This window comes from Labeo rohita, chromosome 9, assembly GCF_022985175.1.
Source record: "Labeo rohita strain BAU-BD-2019 chromosome 9, IGBB_LRoh.1.0, whole genome shotgun sequence".
In the NCBI taxonomy this organism is placed as follows: Eukaryota; Metazoa; Chordata; class Actinopteri; order Cypriniformes; family Cyprinidae; genus Labeo; species Labeo rohita.
Window position 1 is genome coordinate 16,253,236 of NC_066877.1, and position 22,441 is coordinate 16,275,676.

General features: G+C 37.3%; 1 protein-coding gene across 1 annotated transcript; it reads left to right on the forward strand.

The window, feature by feature from the left end:
- The first annotated feature begins 1,105 nt into the window (after positions 1-1,105).
- mlphb (melanophilin b) lies at positions 1,106-22,029 on the forward strand. The gene is made up of 15 exons (XM_051118366.1): positions 1,106-1,180; positions 2,647-2,804; positions 11,424-11,645; positions 12,224-12,363; positions 13,485-13,526; positions 15,561-15,625; positions 16,445-16,537; positions 17,080-17,248; positions 17,558-17,769; positions 17,893-17,991; positions 19,065-19,301; positions 19,448-19,594; positions 19,696-19,767; positions 19,966-20,005; positions 21,205-22,029. Exons 2-15 carry the CDS (start codon positions 2,665-2,667, stop codon positions 21,246-21,248), a joined length of 1,722 nt encoding a protein of 573 aa, XP_050974323.1. The 5' UTR covers positions 1,106-1,180; positions 2,647-2,664; the 3' UTR covers positions 21,249-22,029.
- Positions 22,030-22,441: the final 412 nt, after the last annotated feature.

Consider the following 22,441-nt stretch of genomic DNA (forward strand, 5'->3'; position numbering starts at 1 on the left):
TATGGGTGGTGAAAATTAGATGCAACCATAGGACCTTAACAGTACAACCCATTGAAAAGACTATAATTTTACCCCTCAAAACCTCACTGTCTTTTGTATATAAAAAAAAAGCCACCTACCATGAATAAGGACTATGGCAGCACTTTTTCAAAACCCAATGTCATTTCTTTTCTTGACGGCAGAGGGGGCTGTTCAGGCTAACAAACTCTTTCAACTAACGCTTCTGCTGACAGTTTATTATACATTTAATTTGGGCTCTTTAGAACATGTATTGTAACTGTTTTTTTTTTTTTTTTTTTTTTTCTACAAGTTTATATTCATTTACTGCATCTGACACAAAGAAATATTATGATCTAACATGGCTTTTACCATAAATGTCAGACTACATAAACCTTATAGATCATCAATGAAACTCAATCTTGACGTGATAAATATAAGCTAAGTACAGAGTTTTACGTTTAATTCTCACAACAGGGAAACAAACCAAGCTTCAGGATGTGAGGTATTTTAGAAACTCACAGGTAGTAGATATTCAGTGGCTTTCTGAACATAGTTGTAGCTTGGGATTTGTCATTTTCCCACAGTCATGAATAGACGCCCCTGTATTAAGACAATGCAAATGGTTGAAACATTTTACAGGGATTGCAAAAGAATCTAACTTGGACAAACTTAATCAAAGTCAGCAGCCTAGAAGGGATATTTTTTCCGGTTGAAATAAAGTCATGTGATAGGTGCTTTTTGCTTATGGAACTACCTGGAATTCAAAAAAAGAAAAAAAAAAAAGCACTTCCTCTATAGTGGAAATCAGTGTTAAGAACTTGCAGTTCAGGCAGATAGTGGGGGAAAAAATGTTGTTAGTGGAGAAAGCTTATGTGATGCAAATAAAGATATTTTAAGTATGCTATTCAAACCAGTTTGGCATCTGATCTAAAAAACTGTGACCATTATGGTGAATTAAGCTATAATTAAGCTCTCTGTATTGTCCAGCTTTTGCTGCAGCTAATTTGCAAGATTAAATCAGACATTGTTTCAAAGAGAACTCTAAGGTGGGGTTTAAATATCTCAGTGGCCCTTCCCAACCCCACAGTTAATTGGACATGTGATAAACACAGCAGTTTGGTTTTCTGCCTGAAACTGGTCAGCTGAAATCCCACTGGACTACCACAGGCTGCTGAATCAGGTAAACATTTTTACCACATACTTGTTAATAGGCTATAAAATGGCAAAACCTAAGAAGAGGGCCTGTGTCTGCTTTTTGTTAAACTTCTTTGTAATGTGTATAATGTCAGTGATTTTGCAACATTCCTCCAAACCTTAAATCCCTCTTACTTGAAGTAAAGCTTGCAATCGCTGTGCATCAGTTAGTCTTCTCCTGTTATATAGGAATGAAATAACATGCCTAGAGGGCTGCAGCGTTACTTTTTATTGCTTAACAGTCCGCCAGTTTTCTATTATGTAAAGACCTTAAAGGCCAGCAGTAGGATATAAAAGCTTAAGCACAGATGTTGAGTGAAAGGGCAGATATGAACCAATTCCAATAAATAAACAAATATTAATTTTAGTTTTTACAATGTTATACCTCTGAATTCACATTAAAACTCTTATTCCTTTTTTAATCATTTCCCTAAAAGTAAATTCACTCTTTTCAAATGTAGGCTATTCTGCAATGGTCTGGATTATAATAGACTTCTTCCACATTAGTGTGTTTGAAATTATGCTTCATAGGCTATGCATAAATGTCATCAAACCCCAACCCTTTCCTTTAGCAGAATTGCAAATCAGGTTTAATCACTCTTTGCTGCTTTAATAAAAGAAGAAAAAAAAAGGCAGAACAAAATAGTGGAATAGTCAAGCAATAGTGGATCTTTGAAATAACATTGTATAACTGTGTCTTCATAATTCAGCATTATGAATAGACACATCTTTCACATAATGATGTCATGGGATTTAAATAAGAGCTTAAAAATCATTTTTAGCAGATCATCAACAGCTAGTCACACGGCTCTCTGTAGGCCTATTCAAGTGTTTAAAAGACAAATTAAATTACTGATTCTAACTGGCTGATTTGTTTATACCATTAAACAAAATGAGGTTGTTTTCATTTTGGAGAAAACATCCCTTTACCTGCAAATAGACCCTGGGCTGACACTTTCTGACCAGGCACCCACAATTAGCATATTAGTCTTGAATGCAAAGCCAAAAAAAAAAAAAAAAAAAAAAAAAAAAAAAAATTGGTTAGTAAGTAAATAAATAAATACATTTTAGACTAACATAAGTGGAAGAAAATATCTAAAACAATGGTATAATATTACATTTTTAATATCAATATAATTGTTAAAAGTTTTTATAAGCAGATTTAGCCTAAGTATGCATGGATGCCACTCTAATGACAGAATGGAAAATGGAACATTACCATTTTGTTTACAAATGAGCTTGATCCCAAATGTTGTTTTATATTAAACCTTTAAAGTGGCCATTTATTCTCAAGAAAATGTGCTTTCATAAACTGTTCGACCTGTGGGGAGTAAAATACTTCAGACTAGCTGGGTTCCAGCTTGCAATAAATGAAACCAAACCATTGTGTGTTCGGTCTCTTAAAAATACTCTACACGTTTGGTAACAGTGGCACTGTGATGTGGTTCACAGGCTTCCTCATTCTACCGGATGAGATTTAAGATGATGCCCAGCAGCAGTAATGGGAAGAATTTGGATCTTTCCAGGCTGACAGATGACGAGGCCAAGCACGTCTGGCAGGTGATCCAGAGAGATTTCCACCTGCGAAAGAAAGAAGAGAATAGACTAGGGTGAGACACTCTTGATCACATTTACATGGCATTAAAGGAAAAGTTCACTTCCAGAACAAAAATGTACAGATAATTTACTCACCCCCTTGTCATCCAAGATGTTCAATCTTTCTTTCTTCTCTCCATGGAGTGGACTTTAATGGTGATCCTGAGATTGAACTTCCAAAATGCAGTTTAAATGCAGCTTCAAAAGACTCTAAATGATCCCAGCCAAGGAAGAAGGGTCTTATCTAGCGAAACAATCAGTTATTTTCTAAAAAAAAAAAAAACAAAAAAAACAAAACAAGACAATTTATATTGTAATGACTGCGGCATGAGCATTCGGATCCATGTGCAAAGAACTTTATTTCAGTGGTCAACAGGCAGGGTCGAAATCACAGGCAGACAGGTACAATGGAGGCAAGGCAGAATCGTGGTCGAGATACAAGAGCAATTGGTCAAGGCAGGCAGAAAACAATCACAGAGTCGAGGAACAAAGAAATGCTTGGTAGATTGCCGGTGCAAGTCAATACTTCACGTCTGAACAGATGAAAATGAACCAGTTAAATAGTATGTGAGAGAGGGTGTGGTGATGGGCAGCAGCTGAAGGTGATAATTACAGAATGAGAACAGGTGTGGGTGTGCAGTGTATGATGGGAAATGAAGTCCATGATGAAATGAGTCCCAGGGAAGGTGAAGTGAAGCGAGTACACTCTAGAGGCGCTAGAGGGCACTCATGACATAGCCCCCCCTCTAGGCAGTGGCTTCCAGACGCTCAAACACTAGAAAGTCTAGGAGGGTGGTGGATCAGGGGCGGAACAATAACTAGAGCAGGGGACGGGATGGGGGTAGAGTTCTTGACAATGTCACCTTCCAGATGGATCGAATGACTGAAACGCCCCCCAAAACGCAACGGGAGACAAAAAAAAAACGCCTTCCAAGGCGGCTTAGGCGATGGAGTCGCCCTCCAGGGTGGCTTAGGCGACGGAGACGCCCTCCAGGGCGGAACAGGTGATCGAGACGCCCTCCAAGGCGGTTTAGGCGACGAGGACGCCCTCCAGGGCGGCCTAGGTGATGGAAACGCCCTCCAGGGCAGGACAGGAAACAGAGTCACCCTCCAAGGTGGTTTAGGTGACAGGAACGCCCTCCAGAGTGGAACAGGTGGCAGAGACACCCTCCAGGGTGGCTTGGGTGATAGGGACACCCTCCAGGGTGGAGCAGACACTAGAGACGCCCTCCAAGGCGAAGCAGGCGACAGGATCGCCCTCCAGTGCGGCTTGGGTGACAGGGAAGTCAACCAGTGCGGAGCAGGACGGACTGAAACAAAGAGCTTAGAGAGGTTAGTTTTGGCCTCTATGGCCCAGACAGTACCTGCTCGGGGTTCCTTGATGGAACGGGGTGGAACAGGCGGATTAGGAACTCCACGGGGAGAGGCCGGCTGTGGGTCAGCCGGTAGGGATTCCCTCCAGGGTAAGACTGGAGACGATGACACTCCCCAGGACGGAGCAAGTGGCAGCGGCCACCCCGGAGATGGTTCAGGTGAGGTAGGACGCTCTTGTCCCGAGGGCTCTGGTCGTGGCTTCGACACATAATTCTGGGGCGGCACTCCTGGCCATAACTCGGGAACAGGACTGGACCACGGCACTCCTGGCCGCAACTCGGGATCGGGACTGGACAACGGCTCTCCTGGCCGTGACTCGAAAACTGGACCGGACAACGGCTCTCCTAGCCATGATTCGGAGCTTGGACCGGACAACAGTTCTCCTGACCGAGATTCGGGGCTTTGACCCGACAATGGCTCTCCTGGCCGTAACTCGAAAACCTTTGTGTCTGGAACCAGGCAAGGTAAGGGTTCAATGACTTGAACTAACGGACCTAGAGGTCGTGCAGCCACCAGAGGAACCTCCAGAGAGTCTACGACCCAATTCGACATCTCTTGAGGTGGTGCAGCCACTGGCGGAACCTCCATGGTCAGGGTTGAAAGGACCGAGGGTATTCGTGCCTGATCGAGAGGTTGTGCAGCCACCAGCGGAACCTCGAGAATCTGCGGCCCTAACCCACATCTCCGGAGGTTGTGCAGCCACTGGTGGCACCACCAGAGAGACTTCAGCTTTAGCCGTTACCCCTGGTGGTTGTGTAACCACCAGCGGGACCTCCTGAGGTTCAACGGCCTTCTGGTGCACTGGTTCAGGGATGACAGACATCTTGAGTGCTGACTTTGACTGAGGTATGGTGGCCATCTTGTGAGCTGACTCGGGCTGAGATATGGCGACCATCCTGTGAGCTGACTCGGGCTGAGGTATGGCGACCATCTTGTGAGCTGACTCGGGCTGACATATGGCGACTATCCTGTGAGCTGACTCGAGCTGAGGGAAGGCGGCCATCTGGTGAGCTAACGTGGGCTGAGGTATGGCGGCCATCTTGTCTGCCGACTCTAGTTGAAGTCTGACGACCATCTCGTGCAACTGCTCAAGTGTGGCAGCCATCTTGTGCAGTGGCTCAGGTGTGGCAGCCATCTTGTGCAGTGGTTCAGGTGTGGCAGCCATCTTATGCAGTGGCTCAAGTGTGGCAGCCATATTATGCAGTGGTGGTGGTTGTGGTTCTGGTTGAGGTTCTGGGGTAATAATCTTTGGGTGGTGGTCTCTCTGCCCATCGTTCCCATAGGGGATCTCCTCCTCCACTTCTCCTACAGTGAATGTGGATCCACAGTGCAAGAGAACAAAGTCAATCAATTCGGCCAGAGACCACTCTGGATCGTCCCAGGGCAGGTTGAGACTGATCTCAGAATCTAAACCACTCAGAAAACAATCCTTGAGTAGATCATTATCCCCTAGAACCATATGGCTGTAGCCCAGAAACTCCTCCACGTAGCTGTCAATGTCTCTTCCTCGTTGGAAGATGGCACAGAGTCTAGACAATGGATCCTGGTAGTCACCATGCCGTGGAAACTTGAATAGTTCTGCTGGATCCTGGGTGGTGAAGTATTCTGTAATGACTGCGGCATGAGCATTCGGATCCATGTGCAAAGAACTTTATTTCAGTGGTCAACAGGCAGGGTCGAAATCACAGGCAGACAGGTACAATGGAGGCAAGGCAGAATCGTGGTCGAGATACAAGAGCAATTGGTCAAGGCAGGCAGAAAACAATCACAGAGTCGAGGAACAAAGAAATGCTTGGTAGATTGCCGGTGCAAGTCAATACTTCACGTCTGAACAGATGAAAATGAACCAGTTAAATAGTATGTGAGAGAGGGTGTGGTGATGGGCAGCAGCTGAAGGTGATAATTACAGAATGAGAACAGGTGTGGGTGTGCAGTGTATGATGGGAAATGAAGTCCATGATGAAATGAGTCCCAGGGAAGGTGAAGTGAAGCGAGTACACTCTAGAGGCGCTAGAGGGCACTCATGACATATATACTCTAACCTCAAATGCTCATCTTGTCTAGCCCTGCGTGAATGCTGTGTATTCCAGTTCAAGACAGTTAGGGTTGAAAAACTCCCATCTCATTTTCTAACTTCAAAATCATCCTACATCACTGCAGAAGTACCGACCCAGTGTTTACAAAGTGAACATGCAAAGACGATCAAACACCCTTTACAAAAAAAGGTAAAACAGTGATGTAGGACCATTTTGAAGTTGGAGAAGAAAATGAGATGGGAGTTTTTAAACCTTCCCTAACTGACATGAACCGGAGTTCATGTAGAGCTAGACAAGACAAGCATTTGATGTTAAAAATATATATAAATTCTCCTTTTTTTTTTTGGAAAAAGCAATCGTTTCACTAGATAAGACCCTTCTTATCTAGATAAGACCCTTCTCGGCTGGGATCGTTTAGAGCCATTTGAAGCTGCATTCAAACTGTATATTGGAAGTTCAAACTCAGGGGCACCATCGAAGTCCACTATATGGAGAGAAATCCTAAAATGTTTGGATCTTAAAAAATCTATAAATTTTTGTTCTGGAAGTGAACTGTACATGTTCCTAAATGGCAACCTAAAATGATTTTCCAAAATCTCATCAAAAAAGACAGATCACTGACCATAATCAGCACCATCTAAACTATTGCTTACTCTGGTAAAATTTACGTGGTTTGCTGGATTTTGCTTACTAGACGTCTTCTGTAATCGGTGCATCTGGGATTTATCATTTGTCTAAAATGGAATGCCTGTCATTAATTTATACTGCTTGAAAATATGAATCTCAGGAACAGTTCCATGGCACTTAGCCTAATGTGAACCCATCTGAAATGAATCTTAAATTATTAACTTTTTATGAAAAGAATTTCTTTAAGTAGGTTATCCTAATACAGACAGAACCTTCAAATCACCAAAAGTGATATGAAGTATAATTATGTTTTTCTTTAACTAAAATTCAGTTAATTGGCCTTTTTTTATTTAAATCTATTTGAAGGAATTGCTTAATGACTCAGCAAGCAAAGAAAAGGTCTTGTGAATGCAGTACATTGTGGTTATAAAATCTTATTTTGTGTGCCAGCTGTCTTGACCATAACTGCCCACTTTCTTTAACCCATTAAATAGTAAGATCATGGAATGCGCCCACAGTCATGCTTACAGACATGTGGTACTACTTGTTTATGCCACCTGTATGTCCTAGCACTGTCAGATACTAGCTTTGTTGTGCTAAGGAATAACACATGTAAAAATTAATTCCTGTAAGAGGGCTGATGTCCATTACGGTGCTAACTTTTATTTGTTGGGATGATTTTACTTTAAGTTGTTTGTTATCTGCTTTAAGGTTGTTGTGTGTTAGATACAGTTTAAAGATAACTAATAAATACAAAACTCAGAAAAAAAGAAACCAGTGGACAAATCTATTTTGTCATGATATGAGTTGCTTATATTTGATATGAGTTGCTAATATTTATCACCATATGAACCCTAATTTAATGTCTCTTACATATACATTATTTGTCCCACCAGAAATTTTAAGCTTTTGACTCCTCAGACACGTTTATCAACAGGCTGAGCCCATGTATGTCTAAATTCCAGTCATTTTAAAGGAGGTAATAGGATTTGTCTCAGAATATTGAACAACATCACATGACTGACATTTTTCTCTCAATTCTCTCACAGTTGGAAGGAGGCTAGCTCAAAATAGTCCTCTGGAGACTTTGTTGTAATGTGGTTAAGGTTTGTGATGAGGGTAAAAATGAAGACATCCTCTCCTTGGAAATATGATGTTATATTCACTTAGAATTTCATTGTAAGGTTAAGAGGAAATGAAAAACAAAACAAGTGCTATTGCGAGCAGGTTAACTTCAAGTCAGCCAAATGGATTGTCTGAAACAATTCAAACTTAATAATTTAGAAATATGTAGTCTTCTACTGTTCTTGATACATGTTCAAGCACTATGGCATAATTAGATCAAATTCACATTTTCAAAGCAAAGCACACTGTTATGTACATGGGTAAAATATGAGAGACGATATTATTTAGAAAAGATACAAAAAGGACACATAGCATTTCAAATTTGTAAAAGGAGTTCTGATTATGCTGAAATGTGAGATACTTGACTCACACTTGGACTTATGCTGACGTGCTTTCAACCTTTTCCAAATAAAAGTTGAAAAAGCCACAGGCACACAACCATTCAACATGTGGAGGAAAGCTCTTTGCAGTTCCTTGAGTTTTTTCTTTTTTTCCTTGAGAAGAGCAGATTTAGCAGAAATTACTTATATATCCCGTTTTTAATGCTACACAGCTGTGACACAGAGGGGTCATTGTGCTAGAAGGCCATCACTTAGCCCATAAAGCTTGAGAAATTGGCACATTAAGAATGGAGGTTTTCGAGAAAAGACTAGAAAGGAAGACCATGGAACAGAATGTGGAGTCATTTCCCCTCTCTACCATGCTGACTTGTGCTGATGATCCAAAGCAATCTGGGCCAAGGTGTTTGAAAAGAAATTTGATCAGATTTCAGTGATCAGATTGAATCAATTCTTGAAAATGGGTTGTTCTAATCTTGTAGTAAAATTAGGGTACATTTGAACCAAAAAAAAAATTAAATAACATAAATGAACTTAAAAATAAATAAATCAGGATTATCATGGTCCCAACAGAATGGTGTATTTCTGAATAAAATGTAATAAAAATGTAAAACTGGTCAAATAATACAACATTTGTATCTCTCTTTTGCATTTTTGTGCTTGTTTTTTATACAACAACAAAGTAGACAGAGTAAACATTAGGATACCTATTACATATCTGAGTACAGAAAAGATTTTATCAAAAAAGAAGTAACAAAAAAGATTTTAATACAATACCCCAAACAGCTGTCACTTTCAAACAAAAATAAATTTGTCATTTATCATTGCATATTAATTACAATGTCAAAAGTAGTTTCTAACATTTGCATCCTACATTGTTTTTGTTGTTGTTGTTTTTGTTTGTTTGTTTGTTTGTTTGTATTGTTCTTTATACTGTAGCTAGTATTCCACATAGTAATCATTGTGATGTGTATTATTCTCTTTTAGAGCACTGGTAGTCTGGATTTGGGTAATGTGGAAAGAACTATATGTGAATCTGGGTACTCCTATCTAATTCGTTGTTACTTTAAAAAACCAACACAAATGTAAAATAGTTTACCTGATTCTGGATAGCAAAACATGTTGGATTTCTAAATCCAGATCATTCCAAACCAGCCCTGGTGAAAAAATCAGCATATCCTGTAGGTATGTTTTGATGCTGGGATGCTGGTTAGGTATGTTTTGGTGCTGGTTTAAAGCTGGTCCTTTGTTGGTTTATGCTGGTCCTTGACCAGTAACATGACCAGCAAAGGACCAGCTAAGGACCAGCATCAAAACATACCTAACCAGCATATACTGTTTTTTTTTTTTCACCAGGGAGATTACTCTTTTTTTAACAACTGGACCCTGATCAGATCAAACCCTACATTTACCTCCGGTAGTGTGCACCTGTGTCGTGTGACGTCATCAAACAGTGCCACTAATAAATTCTTATTTGTGTTGAACACCAGAGGGCTACGACCTTAAACTTTTACTACAATGAATGAACGAAACTAAAAACGCAGTAAACTTTTCACAGCGTTGTTCGCGTGCCTGTAGCAGGGGAGGAAATTTGGTGTCCAGCGCTGACTGAGTGTGGCGCCGGTGCCACATTCTCTATCGCGATACTATGTGTCTAAAGCCAGCCATCTGTAATCTAACAGTGTATGTCAAACGATATTTCATTTTTAAAGTACCTTGTTTTAGTTCTTTAGGGGGTGCGCGGGGCACAAACTAACGCGGGGGTAGTTGTAACACACGTGGTGTAAATATTTCTACACATGCAGGAATAACCAAATTTACAGTATTTACTAGTTACCATATCATCACCATAGAAATAAAAGATATCGCTAAACATTTAGCCTATTTTACCATAGCAAAAAAAAAATTCTGGCTGAAGTAAATTTTTCATCTCACTTTTTAGTATTCATTTAAAATGAGACAAATCTGCTATTATTTTAATCTCCAATCTGTTATTCATGTGTTTAGATTTTTTTTAGTGCTTTGATAACTAGCAGAAGACACTATAACTGGTTTTAATTTCCAGTTGTGCAGATGGGGTACGTTACCATAGACTGTGACACTGTGTTACAATGTGCACTATTATTAGAACTATGCAATTCTATGACATTTGCGATGTTATTTACACTACTCTGATAGCACATTTACATCACAGAGACGCCTGTTTGACGTCTGCATTTACATCTGGAAGACGTATTTTTTTAGAGTGTTTGCTCATCTGCAATACGTCTATAGGACATTTCCTATAAGGTGTCAAATAGATGTTTATTAGATGTCTTTAAGATGTTTATGATTAAGATTCTGACGTCTGTCAGATGTTTGTACACAGCAGATGCAAGTGATCTTTAACAGACATCTTCCAGACGTACGTGTGCTATCTGGGTATTTACTTTCATGAAATTTAATTAGAAACCATGAGAAACAGATGAATGAAGGCTGACAGTTAATGTTTAATGTTCAGAAATGATTATTTAAAGTAATGTAAAGCATTTTGGTTTGTTTATGCATCGCCTGTTGTGTGAGAGCTGTGTGTGGAGGCAGGGGAGTATTCTGTTCATCTCTGTGTTTTTCTTAATGTCTGGATGTGTTTCTTCATCTGTTTGCCCACATTGTTTTGAACTATACCTTATAGCTGTGTGTTGGGATCAGGGCCATCCTAAGCATGGTTGTTGGTGTTCATTCCTGAACTCCAAAATGAGATTATTTTTAATTCTTAAAAAAAGGCCATTATTTTTATTTGAAAAAGTTAATAATTTTATTTTATTCTTATATATTTTTTTTATTATATCACATAACATTTTAAGCTGTCATAAGGTCATGTTACAATGTACCCCACCTTCGGGGCATGTTGTCACATTTCACTTGCATTAATTTGGGGTAAATAAAGAAAAACGTATACACTGTAATTATTAAACAAAACAACATATTTGTACTGGACAAGTGTGAAATTATAATGTGAATAAAAAATCGGAACCCCATGTGGATTTACACAAACTACCACTGGAACAAGAGACCACAACTGAGTTTTACACATTACAAATAAAAAGAATCAGCGTGCAAGACAGTCAAACTCTGTTTTTTATTATTCATGCAGGGAACTCAAGACCAAAATAATGAAAGAGGATACCAAGAGAGAGCTGCTGGAATATCAGCCTAAACTCAGCGATTCTCTCTGCATCCGCTGTCTGCAGCCTTTCAAATTCCTTGTCAACAGCAAGCGCCAGTGTCTGGACTGCAAACTATTTGTCTGCAAGTCCTGCAGCCATTTTAACAAGAAGGACCGCGGCTGGGTTTGTGATCCATGCCACATGGCCAGGTAAGCACCTGACAGACACGTGAGTGTGTTTTATATCCTTATATACAGAAAACAATTCTTGCTGTAAATGTCAAGTTCAATTTAATAGGACAATGTATGTACTGTACGAATGGTTTCTAAAGAGTTGGCTCATGTTTCATGAATAAGGCCCAAGTTTAAGTTTGTTTTACTCACTGTTCCTGTGCTTTGCGTTGATGATTCATCTTTACCAGTTCTGTGTGCAATTAACTAAACCACAATCCATAAACAAATATCACTTCCTGTAAATAAACTATTTGCAAGGAAAAAAATCCTACTTTTCTGCATTTTTACTTCTGCTCTGTCACTGCAGCGTATTCTATTAATACATTGTGGAATTGGGAATATTGTTGGCCATTGTTGGTGAACTACCAACAGCCATTATTCTTACATTAGCCTTATTAGTTTTTGTGGAGACTTTAACAATATAGCATGACTTCTCATCACATCATACAAGTTCAAACAATATCACCACCTTGTAAAATAGTTGTGTTTTCTCATGAGATCGGATTGGATTGACTAAATAATAATTTTGTTGTTCTTTCTTTTTGTTCCTATAGAATCCTTAAGATTGGCACTCTGGAATGGTTCCATGAGAATGTACGCTCTCGCTTCAAGCGTTTTGGGAGTGCAAAGGTCATGAATTCTCTTTTCAAGAGGCTGAACAGTGACCGTGCCTCCTCTCAAACTGATCTCAGAGGTACACTTCAAAAGCCTGTTTAATAGAGAAAGAGTCGTTCTATCTCAAGTAGTCCAAAGTTGTAACATTGGGTGCTTGACCGTTTTTTAATTTGTGTACAAGACACACTATACCTCCTAAAAACTGGGCCTGAGACTTGAGTCCTTGCCATTATAAATTGATCCTGAGCAATCTTGATCATTATATTTGGATTTAATTTTTAAGTCCAAGGAACAAGAATGCAAAATAAATATACATTTGTTGTAGTTAAACTGATTTTGCAATACCAATACATAAAGGTTTCCACTTGCAAAACACTCTATCCTCTAATTATAAAGAGCATTGGACCCTTTAAGCATTGGAACATTTAAGTTAGCAAACTGCATTCCATTTGTTCGTTTCTAACAGGAATACTATCCATTTACAAGATCAGTTAGTTGTTAAGAAATGAGATTTGATTCTTATTGTGTCATGTGCTAATGTGAAACAATTTTTGAAGCAATGTCTGACAGATGACTTACAGCAGGAACACTGAAGGCAGAGCTTAGAGGAGAGAGGCCCTCATAACTTTGAAGGATTTAGTGAGGGATCCAGAGGGAGGGAGGGAGAAAAAGAGAGAATTGGCTGGGCCGAACCATCCATGTGATTTACTCCTTCACACAGTCACATGTCTTCTTTCTCTCTGTGCCGTCTGGACCTGAGTGTGTCTCTTTTATCCAATTTTCAAGCTCTGTCTGTCCTAAATACAGAGGTCAGTAAAGGAACATTGCTGTTTGGGTCAAATGAAATTAACAATGTTCCAAACAAAATTTACAAGATGTTTTTATGTACATAATATTGAAGGGTTGAACACAATGGTAAATAAAGACCAACAAACACCAACATGCACATCTAGACTGTCTCACACTGCACCAAAAACACCAACTTGGTTAACAGCCATTGAAATTCTGTGTTTGATGAGGCAGCGTGAACTAGCTTCAGTTGAACATACTGTTTAATTCAATCAGTAGCAATCTATTGTTGCTTTCAACAGTGGTTGCTTGCTGCAACCAATCACAGCGCATTTTTTCTCTTTTGTCTTCTTATGTTTAACTTTTAATCTCACTGTTTCTCCTTTCTAACCCCCCATTTCTATCACACAGAGCCTCGAGATGATGACACGCACAGCATGCCTGAAGTTCACAGTGAGTAAAAAAAGAACGTCCTGTTCCTTTGTGATATAGACACTTTGAACGCTGATGTCATGCCAGAATCTAAAATAATCAGTGAATGTCTTTCATCTGTCCAGACAATACAGCAGCCATCTGCTCTCACATTATCTGAGATTTAATAAAGCAAGGAACACAGAGAACAAAATGTCTGTGGAAGAAAAACACCTTACATAGCCATGAAAAGAACTGGACACAGAAGCATCGCCTTTTTTTAAAGGGATTACTGATAATGATGTTTTCTTCTGTCCTAGTCGAGCCCTGCAAATATTTCCTCTTGCGCCACCACAAAAGAAAAAAAAAAAACTTTTTTTTTTTTAAAACATTGCTTTATAGTTATAAAAAGCATAATTTTTCATTATAATCAAAGTTTTAAAGATTTTCTCTACCAAAAACAAAAAAGATTACATTACAAAATACAAATACACAATACAATTAAAAATAATTTATAATGTTTTTAGTTTTTGAGCAATACGGTTATGTAACTTTATGACTGTAGCTGTATGGCACTGCTTTAAACTATATAAGACCTACATTTTTGCTGGAAAATTATTTCATGGGGCAAAAAATTACTCATTTATAATATAGGGTAGAACAGGGTTAAAGGTGGGGCTTTGATATTATTTTCCTCTAAACGACTACATGGCAGAAAAACGTGGCGTAGCACTTTCCAAAACATCTGCTTTTCAACATACACGTGCAAAATTGTCTGATCCTTGGCGCGATCGCGGGCAGCAGCAGTCCATTCTGTGCTTACTTTATCTAATATTTGATGATTTTAAAAAATGTTGTAGATTTAAGTAGCAAATAAGAATCCCTGAAATGATTCAATATATCTTGAGACAAAGGTCTTCTTAATGATTTTCAGTTTTGTTTAAGATAAGTAAAGCAGCAGTTTTTAAATAACGAAAGAATATGTAAAAGTATGGACTTGGGGAAAAAGCGCCCCCGCTGTTGGGGCTAAAGGCACAATAATTAACATGATAATTAATAGAAGTCTGACTTTTCCATTTGTGGACATGACATTGTTAGATTTAGATGGTAAATATCATATATTATGTTGGATGTCCATCTTAGAAATAATCAGGATGTTTAAAATGAAACCATCATATTTAAAAACATGCTGTTAATCATCTCATATAATAAAATATAATTTGTTATTACTACTGTAAATGTATATTAAAATATTATGGGATCTTCTTTACTGCTTTCAGACTCTTTACATTTTAAAATGATTTTGTTTCTGTATTTTAAAATATGTTTTATATTAACATTTTAATCACAATATATTTATTGAACAAAAATAATTATCTTATTTATTAAAATAAGGAGAAAATAGTACAAACTTTGCTAATGTGATTGTTTTGAACAAGTATTAACTTAAAAAAAAAAAATAAAATAAATAAATAAAAACATTATTTTAACTAAAGTATCAATACTGTGTGCCTTTCACCCCATGCTGGTGAGGCATGCCACCGCATACATTTATGAGATTTTGAAACAAAATAATAGACTTGTATAATCTATTTTCACACAAACTCTGTTGCTCCATAAATGTTCAATACAAACGTATTGTTTTTCTGCAGTCATACACTTTGGGCACAGTGAAAAGCATATTTTTTTCTTAAGGGGTGCCTTTTAGCCCTGTTGTAACCTACAACTAAATTATGCTTTTAGGATTTAATTCCTCATTCTCAGTATCGTAGCTAAATCTTATGTTGTTATCCTTATAATATATTTAAATAGTTCCTAAATTTTGGGTCCTGTTTACTGTATCTATCTGGCAGTTTCTACAATTAGAGCTGTGAGAAAGAAAAATAATAAATAATAAATAATAAAAATAATTTTTAATGACAGATCCAAGAGTACATGCTTAAAACCTCCAGAAATTCACAAACATATGTTTAAATTTATGTTAGTTAAAATGTTTTCAAATAGACTCGGTAATCACTACAGTGTCTCTCGTCTGAGATCAAAGATTCATGTTTGTGACTCTTGTCATCCAAACAGCTGGTTCTCTGTATAGCCAGGAAGATGAGCAGTCTGAGAGGGTCGACAGACGCCACTTCAGCCTGGTAATGTCCTACTCCTTAAAACGTCAGAAATGGATGTTATTAGGGTAAAGGGAAAACCAGAGGCTTGGACCAGAGCATCAGTTTGTTAGCAGTTCTTTCAGTTAAACAGTAGTGTGAGATTGCCCTCTGGTGCTCAAATCTTATTTTAGTTTTAACAGATCAGTTTTGTTCAGTTAGAACTGAATTCTACTATGTTCTTATACATTTTTGATCCCTCACATTGCCACCTGGAGGTGGTTTTGAAGGCCACATCAAAACAGACTATAATTTTAGACAGAATACCAGTCTGAATTCTTCAGTCTAAATCTGTTTGTGACTCAATCCCTTTGTTTAGTTTTATGGGCCTCTGAGAGTAGACAGGAATGTGAAGAGAGACATGAGCACATTTACTTCTCACTTTGCTTCGAATTTTAAAACGGCATATCCCTGCTGTAATTTTTCCTAAAAATTATTGCTAATATCTTTTACTTTACATTCATTTGCTACTGTGAGAAAATCAATATGAAATTTTGTAGGTCAGCTGCCTTTATTTAAAGTTTTTATAGATCAGGGGATTTCAACTCTGGCCCTCAAGGTCCACTTTCCTGCGGAGTTTAACTACAAACCTAATCAAACACACCTGAACAAGGTCTTAAGGATTATTAGAAAGTTACTGGCAGGCAAGTTTGATGAAGGTTAAAGACAAACTCTGCAGGAAAGTGGACCTCGAAGGCCAGAGTTGAGAACCCCAGATAGATAGATAGATAGATAGATGGATAACACTGTTACTTTTTGGGTTCTAGAGAATTAAAAAAATAACCATTTTCTTTCTCTATTAAGATGAGAAAAGGCAGACGGCTACTCCCCGTTGATCCCCTTGATTTTAATCTTGGCGTTGAAAACTCTGCTTATTCTCGACCTCCTTTACTTCTGGTTTGTATGTTTCTTGTTTTTACACATCTGATGTCAGAAATAAGCAAATGTTGTAAACATATCATATGGCAACACTGAAATACTGATGTGTGCGAAGAAACGTTACCCCAAACAGTTCCTTCAATGGCATTGCCAACTGCTTTGCATTTTAAATTGTTAGGAAATGCTTTGGATCGGCAAAAAAGAATAGACGGTTTGCAGTGGTGTGAAAAATTTGAGATTTATCTACTCAGTGTGCTAAACAAATGATGTAAAATGCTCCCACTGAGCATGTTCTGACTGCTAACAGTGATAAGACTGTGTGTTGAAATCTTGATTGTTTTCTCACTGAAGCAAATCATCATAAAATTAGTCACACCAAAGCTCGAGTGACAGCTTCAGCGTTTGTTTTCTTTTGATTTCAGTACAGACTCTTACTGAATTGGTATACTAGAAAATAATTAGTTTTAATTAAAATATTCTGTTTTGTTTGAGCATATGATTTTAGCTATAAGTTCCATGCAATCTATGACATTTATTTATTCATTCATTTATTCTTTAAGTATTCAGGCAGCCAAGAGAAAGTAACCCAAAATAAGGAGTCGGTAGGTGAAGACGACTGGTCCACAACCGTTAAGCAGATCCTGGAGAATGGAACCCATGGTAAAGTTGATGAGATGAAGGACATGTTGCAAATCAGCCAGAGAAGTCCAGACAAACTCTCTCATTTTGGTAAGATGTACTGTCCGCTTCAATTTCCCTTACAGATTTCTGAGGATTTATATTTTTTCCAAGACTCTGTAGAGGTGAATGGGTTTCTCCTTCCGTGTTTTTTCCTACTGTCAGCAACATTTAGGCTACTTTGTGCTGGGAATATAAACCTAGCGCTCTATAAACACAGTAATCATTGTTAAAACAGTACAAAATAATTACATTAATCAAACTGGATCCCTGACGTGACAAAATCCATTCCAGGCTGTTTGGATAAACTGCATTTCACTATCATAAAATAGCATTAAATGTTTTGTTTGCACTCTGTAGATGACTGCACATCACATCTAGAACAGAGGATGACAAAATCTCGTTCCCTCTCCAAGATGAGCATTTCTTCGGCTGGCAGCTCTAACTATCATCTCCACCGTGAGGCTTCTTACAGCCTGGAAGACTCAGAGGATGATGATGAATCTGAGATGCATGTCATATATAGTCCTGCCCTACATAGGGAGCACTCACCAGATGAGGTTCCTCCGCAGGTAAACTCAAAAAGTCATGACAAAATATGTGGAAATTATCACTTGTATCACTCGTCTTTGTTCATGATAAAACAGATAGAACAGTTTATGCAACAAATACATTTTGTTTCTCTCTGACACTAGATTATTGAGCTCAACAAGCGTATGTCAGCAATCGAGGCTCTTTTGAGCCGTTTAGAGCAGAAACTGACCTTACCGGTAACTGAGGGATCAGCAGAACAAGTAAGTTTGAAGTAAATCTGCACATATAATTGAATACACAACTATACCAAATCTGGGGTGTAAGTTTTGTTTTTAAAAGAAGTCTCTTCTGCTCACCAGGCCTGGATTTATTTGATCCAAAATACAGCAAAAGCAGCAATATTGTGAAATATTTTTACTATTTGAATATATTTTAAAAATGTAATTTATTCCTGTGATCAAAGCTTTGTAATTATTCCTGTCTTCAGTAATACACAATCATTCTAAGAGAAATCATAGAAAGAGAAGAGAAATCAATAGAAATCATTCTAAAATGCTGATTTGCTGTTCAAGAAACTTTTTTTTAATTAATATTATTATTGTCAATATTTAAAACAGTTGAGTACATTTTTTCAGGATTCTTTGATGAATAGAAAAATCTAATCTCACTATACCATTTAAAAGCTTGGATCTTAAGGTTTTTTTTTTTCTTTTTTTTGGGAAAGAAGTTATAGAAATTAATAATTTATTTAGCAAGGATGCTTCAAATTGATTCAATTTGGTGATAAAGGCATTTATAATGTGATACAAAATTCTACTCAGTTGTTTTCAACAGTTTTTTGAACAGCAAATCAGAATATTAGAATGATTTCTGAAGGATCATGTGACTGGAATAATGATGCTTAAAAAGTCAGCTTTGAAATCACAGAAATAAATAACATTTTAAAAATATTCAAATAGAAATAGTTATTTTAAATAAAATTATTTCAAAATTGAATTTTTTTCTGTATTTTGGATTAAATAAATGCAGGCTTGGTGAGCAAACATTAAAAATCTTACTGTTCAAAAACTTTTGACTGGTCGTGTATAAGCATTTTTAAAAAGGTTTTTACTGTTTGGTCAATTTAATGCATCCTTGCTGAATTAAAGTATTAATTTCTTTTAAAAAATATTTTACTATTAAAAAAAACATCTATAGCAGCATCCTATATTTGTTTTGCCCTCAAAAATAGAAACATGTCATCAACAGTTCTGGAGTCCATTCATATCTCTAAAACTTTTTTATGACACAAAAAGTTACATAAAGACCCTCCTGACTTTAAATTCAACTTTAGGTTGAGCAGAAAGAGGAGGATCTTTCTCCAGCTGACTTAGAGGAGCTTGAGCTCAGGAAAAAGCTTGATGAACTTACAGAAAAAATAAGTGACAAAGGTTCATCTGATGAGGAAGATGCAATGAAACACTCGGAGCACTCTCCAAAGAAACGAGGAGTTTATCACACTCCAGTTATAAGAGGAGCTTCAGCCGGATTTGGAAATGTCAGACATGAATGGCCTCTTGAAGTTGAGTGGGTAAGAGTATGGCAACAGTCAAAATTTAGCAAAGTGTCAATATTTATTCATGTTTCTTAAAAAATTCTTTAGTTCAGCCGTGCTTTGGTTTAAACGCACTCTGCTGCTCTTAATATGTTTGGTATGTTTCTAATTGCATACTTAAGAAAGCAAAGCCAAATGTACCCAAGTCCTTAAAAAAGCAGAAGAGGGTGAGGTCCTTTGAGTTTAGCAACACAACCAGCTGTGAGTTGTCGCAACTAGAGGGTAAAGTTGCGATGGCAGTGGCCAGCGTCCAGAGCACTCAAAGCGGGGTATGGCATTCAGTCTGAACATTAACTTTTACTCCACATTCCTTCTTCCAACAAAGTTGTAATTCTCCATATCTTGCCTTAATGTTTTTTTTCATGTAAAGGTTACAGACATTCAGAAAAGAATCGCTGCTTTGAGTGCTGCAGGGATGACAGTGGAGACATCCCGTAGGCGGGTATGTAGCAGTCACATATTCCTATTTAGTTTTCCAGTACCATGGCTGTACAGAAGCATGTATTGGAACTTTAAGAGAGAAATAAATATATATATATTTTTGAGCTAAATTCAGTTGTGTTTAAAGCAGATCTTCATGGCAAGTTTAGAAAGAGGCTAATTGTTTTTTGTTGTTGTTGTTCTTCCCTTTTTCTTTCAGACTCCTCAGCCATCAAGGACTATGCATGAATTTCCAGTTAGTAAGTGCAAAGCTTTATACTGCATATTCAATACATTTATTTATTTATTCAACATTTATCTAACTCAGTAAGCTTTGTGTTAAAAGCAAAGAGCACTTTTTCATCTTCTTTTGCCACATAATTTTGTATAGATGTCTGTGCAAATATATAACAACATATCAAAGCACTATTTTAAAGGGGTCATCGAATGCAAAATTCACTTTTACATGTTGTTTGAATATTAATGTGTATTGGTAGTGATAAAAATAATGATAAAAATCCATGCAGTGGTTTTTAATTAATCTGTAAAAATAATATCCCCTCACCTCAGACCCGCCTTAAATCAGCTGTAACAGTCCGACCTCCATTGTTTCGATGCTGGAGCAGGGATAGTTAGACAAGAATATCTCAGATTGAGATATTGAGGTGTTGCGAGGTGTGTGATCGCCTTACCTAATAATGTGCTTGTTAGCAAGTTTAGTGGCTAAACGCAGCTAAATGCGGCTAAAGTAAACAGGCTCGTCCCTCCACAAAGAGAAGAGAGGGGTGGGGCGAGCAGAGCTCATTAACATTTAAAGCAACCTCGACCAGAATGAGATGATTTTTGCTGAGATGATTTTGGCAAGGTAAAAAGGGTGTTACACAACCATTGAGAATTTTTAACCAAAGTATATTATAGACTTTTCATTAAGACCCTAAAGAATCATATCAACTTGTGGAAAATGGGCATCCGATGACCCCTTTAAAGATTTACTTTAAGCAAAACATTTAACAAAAGGCAGTTTGTCTGGTATCAGATTATAAAATAACACATATTGTTCAGAATTAAAACAAATACAGATTGTTCCCAGATACAAGTCTCAATATTTGTAAACCACAGTTAGACATTTAAACCTAGTTTTGTTTCATAGTGCACAGTGATTTTAATGCATTATACTGATAACAATCCGATCTCCTGCTTGACTTCTGGAACAAATCGACTGCCCACATTCATTGTTCATGAAAGGGCCCGTGGAAAATCTTCAGTTTGGTTAGGATGGGAACTGATAATGAAATTGAATTGAATTGCTTAACAGGTTGCCTTTTCAGAAAGTCACCAAATGCTCTTTACTACTAGTCAGTTTCTAACCAAAATTCACTTAGTAGTCTTGTAAGGTCTTGTAATAACATGAAGAAACATATTTCACACATTAATAGTGTTCATTTTGCTTTCTCTGAAGGAGGCAGCAATGAAGCAAGATCTTTACGGAAGCTGGTCATTTGAAGCAACTTCAGCATGCTAGTGCTCTTTCACATATTTGTAGTAGGCCATGATGGTATACAAACTCAAAGAACATTGACAGATTCACTTAAAACATATGTGACCCTGGAGAGTCAATTGAAATTTATACATCATCTGAAAGCTGAATTAATAAGCTTTCCATTGATATATGGTTGGTTGTATCTCTGACAATATTTGGCCGAGATTTGAAAATATATTGAAAATATTGAGCAAATCGCCTTTAAAGTTGTCCAAGTTCTTAGCAATCAGAAATTACGTTTTGATATATTTATAGTAGGAAATTTACAAAATATCTTCATGGAACATGATATCCTAGTGATTTTTGGCATAAATGAAATAATTAAAAATTTTGATAATTTTGACCCATACAATGTATTTTTGGCTGTTGCTACAAATACACCCATGCTACTTAGTACTGGTTTTGTGCTCCAGGGTCACAGATTTCATATATTAATAAAATCAGCTGCAAGTGTTTGTAGATTTTCCAGCTTATTAATACTTGCTTTAATCTCTCAGTAGAGGAGTGTAAGATTATTCAGAAAAACCTTGTAGCATGTCCTGTTTCTTAGAATAGAAAATTTCTATTATGCACATAATAGAAATTGTTTGCCTACACTTATTAACTGCTGTTGTTTTGATAAAAACTCTATATTTATAATAGTCAATATTTAATATCTTAATTTAGATTTCTATGTAGTTTCTTTGGTATATTTCATTATAGTATCTAATATATTTTTCATGTATTAAATGTTTGTTTTTTCTGCTAAATAAATATATTAAACTAGACAATTTTCTTTTCCTTTATCACTTTGTGTTTGATGTCAGTGATGTATTAAGGAATCAGTCAGCACTGATGCACTGTCAAAGCTCAATTCCAAGATATGCTGGGTTATCACGTTCTCCATATCCAAATTACCACATCATTTGCATATTTAGTGTACAGATGTTTTTGAGTACATGGAGTCTTCACCCTCCCCCAGAGGGGGTATAAATTGGTGGATCAGTCTATCAGTGGATCCAGACGAGAATATCCTCAACCTCTGAGAACGACTCAAGAAAGCTGCTCAGATGTTTTCTTATACTCACAGCTATGACAAGACTATAAGATCACAAATCCTCTAAAAAACTCCTACACATTAATGCTTCCTCTGCACTAAAGGATAATTTCATCTGAC

What these genes read in the sequence shown, in the direction of transcription:
- mlphb (XM_051118366.1), top strand. Translation starts at nt 2,665, where the DNA reads ATGAGATTTAAGATGATGCCCAGCAGCAGTAATGGGAAGAATTTGGAT. An exon ending in CAGCATGCCTGAAGTTCACA is followed by an intron (nt 13,527 to 15,560) that starts GTGAGTAAAAAA and finishes TCATCCAAACAG; the next exon opens with CTGGTTCTCTGTATAGCCAG. An exon ending in CTGAGGGATCAGCAGAACAA is followed by an intron (nt 17,992 to 19,064) that starts GTAAGTTTGAAG and finishes ATTCAACTTTAG; the next exon opens with GTTGAGCAGAAAGAGGAGGA.